The sequence below is a fragment of the Gadus chalcogrammus genome, chromosome 11 (genome assembly GCF_026213295.1).
Source record: "Gadus chalcogrammus isolate NIFS_2021 chromosome 11, NIFS_Gcha_1.0, whole genome shotgun sequence".
In the NCBI taxonomy this organism is placed as follows: domain Eukaryota; kingdom Metazoa; phylum Chordata; class Actinopteri; order Gadiformes; family Gadidae; genus Gadus; species Gadus chalcogrammus.
Window position 1 is genome coordinate 8,396,158 of NC_079422.1, and position 6,000 is coordinate 8,402,157.

Genomic DNA, 6,000 nt, shown 5'->3' on the forward strand with positions numbered 1-6,000 from the left:
GTTGGAATGCGGGACGTCATCAGGTTTTACATAGGGTTATTACTATGTAGGCCTATAACACACAGGCACCCCCTCCCTATTTAGATAGGTGAAATAATGCTAAGCAATGCATTTAATCTGCCCCCTGGACCACCCCCAGTAGCCCGATAAACGCGATAGAATATGTACACTAGCATGGTTTTCTTTAGTGGTGTTTTGTTGTGGTTGTTGTTGATGATTTCGAGTCTGATATTTTATGTTTTTACTCTATTTTTATAGCGTAAAGTAGACCGAAAATATAGTTTTAATGAGAAAATATAAAAAATAAAAAACACAATCTGCCGTGACGTCATCTCTTTGCGCCAGCTGAACGGGGGGACCGGCCACAACATCGCAGGGATGTGAGGGCAAATTGAACAGAATTGAATTCAATCAAAGAGTCCAGTAATCTAGATTTAATACAAATATGACCGACACTTTGGGAACCCAAACCGTTGAGGAGCGACTAGGCTGTCTGCAAGAGTTGACCAAGTTCACAGAAAACTGTCAAAAACAGTTGAACGACATACTTGAAACGCTGGGATGGTCTCCTGAATATGATGGCTCCGCTCAGGTTATCCAAAGCCCGCCGGATATTTACGTGTCTTAAATATGCTATAGCGTTCATTCAGCTTAAAAAACATACTTCTGTACTACATTGTGTGAAATATATGGATCTGTATATGCCCTTGTAGGATTTGTTGAATCAATCATTTTATGAAGCCCCTGTTCATTTGCGATATTAAATCATTAAACTGGTAAAATTGTAATCATACAGTGGTCTGTGTTAAATACACATATATAAGATTAAGTATCATGACTAAATTATACTAAGAACTGTGCCTCATAGTAGTCTGTGTGGTTTCCCAAAGTGGTTCTGTATCTTGATGCATCCCAATGTGTTGATCACGTCCGTAGGAGACGATGGTCCAGTGTCCCTTCGACCCAAACCATCGCATCCCGGTCAGATCCCTGGAGAGACACAAATCCTCCTGTAGCCTCAGTAAAATGGGCTACTCTGCTGAGGAGCAGGTACTGCACACATTGGAATACTGAACAGAACGCTGTAGGAATGCACATGTAGTAGTTGTGTTGCTTGTCAACACCACAAGCTGCTGAAAATGAATTGTAATATTGTATCACCATGGTGATTAACTGTAATACAACTTGCAAGTAAACCGGAGATCAATAGAAAGTTGTTGTCGTTGTGATCTCACCATTGGCCCAGGGTCATCCCATAGGTAGGAGATTCAACTAAACACTTTATTAGAGTTTCAGACTGTTTTATTTGTTTTGCAGGAAGGGATGTACGACTCTTCAGTTTGTTATGAGAAGTCAAACATAAGAAGTGTCACAATGGGTGAGTGAGGGTGATCTTATTCGATACATCTCAATCAAATCCTGGCCTTTTAGAATTTGATATAAATACTTTCCTGAGTTATATTTAATTTGCCTTCTTATAATTTTTTTATTTTTCATGAATCACTTGGCAAACAATTAGTAAATGTATTGTATATATACTGTTTTTTCGCCCTTCTCTTTTCCCACTGTACTGCTGGTCACCTGTGAATTTCTCCCAAGGGGGATTAATAAAGGACTATCTTATCTTATCTTATCTTATCAGCCTTAATCAACCAACACATTACTGCTGCTCACTGGATGCTATGGTTTGCAATTGATCCTTCCCCTCCTCAACTCAATGGTGCCGGGTCTCCATACAGATGAAGCTACGCAGCAACAGGTGATCCTCAAGGCAAGAGCTGCTGCTCCGTTGATGAGGATGGAGGGAGTGTTCTGGCAAGGTAAACAACTGGATCAGCTGAAACCTCTAATTATTCAGACACTGTAGCAAGGAGCCCTTGTTTTAGTCTGTGTTGGCTGGATTACCCAGTCAAGTATTACCCAGTCAAGTAGAGTCAAAAAAGTGTTGAAAGTATACAATTTTGAGGGTGAACCTTTTGTATCTGAAACCTGTCAATATGTATTTAAATAATATTCTCAGCTAATATCCAGTTTTTCTGCAGCACCAGAATTTTGCACACACCATTTAATATCTGGTACAAAATTTACATAAAAAATGCTTCTACCATATAAAGGCCTAATGTGTGACCTTTTTAGAGCTAGATTGACCTCAGTGATCTGCATGTACATTGATCTGATATAATACAATTCAATTATTAGAAGTAGTTTCATCTTGCTAGACTTATTATTGAACACCCATGTTATTCATGGCCAGAACAGCGGTAGGTGTCTGTTGAGCTGGCAGACTGTGAGTGAATGAGATTGTGGGGTCCTTCAGGTGAGTACACTAGCCAGCCCTTGGACGTGCCCCAGAACCACAAGCGGGCGCTCTGTGACCTCACGGTGGCCGACCGGTTGGCCCTGTACGACCACGTGACCGGTGAGCTCAACCAACAGCAGCAAGAGGCCGCCGCCAACGAGGACCTCTACGTTGATCTGGTGGCCAAACTCAAGAGGGGTAGGTCATCATGGGAACCCTATCGTTTGTTACACACCGTCGTTATTACTATCCCTATACGTTCACTGCGTCAGGTTTAATTTTTTTTATGTACCTCCGAACGTTTTGGGGGACAAAAAAATTTTTTTGTCCCATTATTACAAAAATTACGAGGAGTAAATATTATTGAGTGGTAATCTGATTAGCATATTGACTATGAGTCTTTGATCCGCGGTGACGTTGTTTCTTTCCTTCTCTGGGGTTGTGTTGCAGACGAGCAGCAGGGAGAGCCCAAGTCGCACCTGGAGCTGATGGCCGAGAAGAGAGACTACAAGAGGAGGCGGCAGTCCTACCGCGCCAAGAACGTCCACATCACCAAGAAGTCCTACACAGAGGTGGGACCCCCTAGTCCGCTACCAGACCCACCAGACATCCTGAATGGGCTACCGCAGTGGAAGCACGATAGATGTTTGGGCCCCGTATTGAATTGTTTTAGCGAACACCGTTGGGGTCACCGGGTTGAATCCCTAGTGTCCTAGCGAAGGATCATTCACTCCCAATGGTAAAACCGCAGGACACTTCTGACTAGTTGCATCCAGGCCTGATAGAGTTTAGGCGTGGTGCCTGAATTCAGACTTGAGCTCGGCCATTTATGTTGTCAAGAAAAGTGAAAATAGGTGAGTGGTGCCTTTTAAGATGTCTAGTCAACACATTAACTTACCTGACCTTTTGATTGACATGTCTGCCACCAACTAGGGGTAGTCTATATAAGGAAGTCTTTTACCTTTGTACGTTTGCACTGAGGATGGTCTGAATGGGACTGAAAACATTTTGCACGCACTTTGGGTAGCACTTTACACTTTTATGCAATAAAAACGTATTGCATCGCCTACATGGTGTGCGAGTTCCGCTACTTTTATTGTTGTCAAGAAAGGCAATTCTCTATGGTATCTTCGAATGTATTTGATAATTTCAGGCACAGATAATTTCACTTCCCATCAGCCCTGTGCATCCATACTGGGTATCTGGCTGGTGGAAGACTGTTGCTTCACTGGGCATTTTGAGGACTGTAGGGAGGAGAATAAACGAGGCCCACTGCAGGGGTGGTGGTGGCGAGGACGGGTTGGGTAATGTGTTGGTCCTCGACTCTGCAGGTCATCAGGGAGGTGATAAAAGTGCACTCTGGGGAGCTGGCCCGAGAGTGGAAAGAGGAGAGCTGCGAAGAGGAGAAGGAGAAGGCTGAGAAGAAGGAAAAGGAGCAGGTGAAGGAGAAGGAGGAGGAGGAGAGGGGCTCAATAAGCTCCTCAAAGAGGTACTGCACCCGACTTACACGCAGAACACAACAAATGGAGTATATCCCAACATGACATAACATATCCCAACGCTTAATGTCTCAGATATGACATTGATGAGCCCTGTGAGGTAACAAACCTCCCAATGCTGTATCTTTGTTGTTTACATTATTGAGGGACAAACACTAAAAATTACTTGGCAGATGCTGCCACAAACAACATGTTGTGCAGCAGCTTTTATAGTATAGTGTTGACAACTCCCTTTTGTTATCCCACACAGATACTAACACAGCAGTTGCTCTCCAATCCATCCATCGTGTTTCTTCATCCAGTGTTTGGTTCCAGGTTGGTGCTCATGGGGTCGCTCAGTGATCATATGTTTGTTTGTCTGCGTGCGTGAGTCAGGCGGCGGTCAGACGACGAGTGTTCGGAGTCGCGGGAGTCGCAGGCGTCCCACGACAGGAGCCGGCAGCGCAGCCGGAAGCACAGCCCGGAGCGAGAGGACAGGAAGAGGAAGAAGAGGTGAGAGAACGCTGGGGGGAGGAAGACGGGCGGCCTGGGTTAAAAGTGTGTTCTGTGTCCCTCAGGAACGTGCTTTCAAATGTTAAAGACGTTTCTCAATTCAAAGTTGTTTTTATTTTCATTCGGTAGAGATTCAGGTTCTCCAGACGAGCGGCATCACGAGCGTAAGAAGAAAAAGAAGAAGAAGAAAAAAGATGAGAAGGAGAAGTAATGCGGTGATCATCTTTCAAGAAACACAAACCAGAGCGGCTTCATGCTGTGGGACAAACATCACGCTCAAGGATTACAAATTATGGACTCAAGGCTGTCAATTGCATTTATCTTTTTTATTTCTGTTCCTTCCTTTATAATTTCTGTTTCTTCCTTTACATTTATGTTTGTATTATTTTCAGACACCGCTTTTCAAAAGGGTGCTTTGAATCTTGAGTTGTTGTTGACACAAGGTCGTCAAACGACCCCATGACAAATAAAGTTGTTATCTCGTCACAGGTCATCAGGTTTACAGCATCCCTCATTCTAGATCTGCAATTTAAATCAACATATTTTTAGATAACTTATATATATACAATATGGTCAGGTTGTCTTTACTCTACAATAATTACAAAATGACAGTTCAAACACCTTCAGTGCGATATTTATTTCAACTAAATTGTTCTGTCTATCTGGTAAGTGGGCGCCGCATAACCATATTAGGCTGATACAGATTTAATAATTAAAAAAATAAGTCAAGTCTGTTGAAACACATTAGGTTTAGGTTCCTGCAGTGAGCCAGTGTCCATGAACATCCATTTCCTTTTCTCCTCGCTTCTTAAGAATATCTGGAACCATATTAGCACCATTGCTCAAATGTCTTTCCATTCCCTGCTGCAGAATACTTTCTGAATCGTGTTAATATTGTCAATTAAAAATGTCAGACAGTAAAATATACAATATCCCATGTAATCTTCTTTACGCATACCGGTAGTTTACATCCCATCCAAATTTATTGTGAATAAATAACTTCATTAAGGACAGACAACTCACATCTCTCAGATGATTGGCTGAGCCCCCAAGCAGGCCGGCTTGGAGTATAGAACTGTGGAATGTAGAACAGGAGTGAAAGAGCTGGCATAGTTTAACAACTGGGTCAAGAGGTCAATGGAGGTAGAGCGCCCTACTTTGATGCATACGTTAACACGTAGACATGTAATGTATGGGGATTATGATGGATGGCTAAATTGTTACACCTATTAAAAATGTCTTGCTCTTACAAATTGAATCTTGAATTGTACTGCATTCCAACATTCCCTAGGATTTTATTGATTTTTATTGATTTAAATTGAATTTATTTTTCATTTTTAAATAACTTGTATATATTCAATATAGTCAGGTTTTCTTCACTCTACAATAATTACAAAATTACAGTTCAAACACCTTCAGTGCGAAATTTATTTCAACTAAATTGTTCTGTCTATCTGGTAAGTGGGCGCTGCATAACCATATTAGACTGATACAGATTTAATAATTAAAAAAATAAATCAGAAGATTACACGGTTTATATACAGCATTCATTTGATTCCCAAATGATGTCAGAGTTGCTTTTTGAGCAAGAACATGTCTTCAGAACATGCAGTCCTTAAAATTATAAGATAGATGAAATGCCTGAATGCCATTATATAAATATAATAATCAATGGACTCCCATCTTTCGTGGATACCTATTTGCATATTT

General features: G+C 41.7%; 1 protein-coding gene across 1 annotated transcript; it reads left to right on the forward strand.

Annotated features, from left to right (window-relative positions):
- Positions 1 to 329: 329 nt before the first annotated feature.
- Positions 330 to 5,570, forward strand: LOC130391247 (U11/U12 small nuclear ribonucleoprotein 48 kDa protein-like). The gene is made up of 9 exons (XM_056601280.1): positions 330 to 592; positions 937 to 1,050; positions 1,318 to 1,378; positions 1,740 to 1,820; positions 2,318 to 2,497; positions 2,750 to 2,871; positions 3,631 to 3,788; positions 4,174 to 4,290; positions 4,420 to 5,570. The coding sequence occupies exons 1-9, from the start codon at positions 446 to 448 to the stop codon at positions 4,499 to 4,501; spliced, it is 1,062 nt and encodes a 353-aa protein (XP_056457255.1). The 5' UTR covers positions 330 to 445; the 3' UTR covers positions 4,502 to 5,570.
- The last annotated feature ends 430 nt before the right edge of the window (positions 5,571 to 6,000 follow it).

Coding starts and splice junctions, on each gene's coding strand:
- LOC130391247 (XM_056601280.1), top strand. CDS start 446: ATGACCGACACTTTGGGAACCCAAACCGTTGAGGAGCGACTAGGCTGT. Junction 593..936: donor AATATGATGGCTCCGCTCAG/GTTATCCAAAGC, acceptor TCACGTCCGTAG/GAGACGATGGTCCAGTGTCC. Junction 2,872..3,630: donor CCAAGAAGTCCTACACAGAG/GTGGGACCCCCT, acceptor TCGACTCTGCAG/GTCATCAGGGAGGTGATAAA.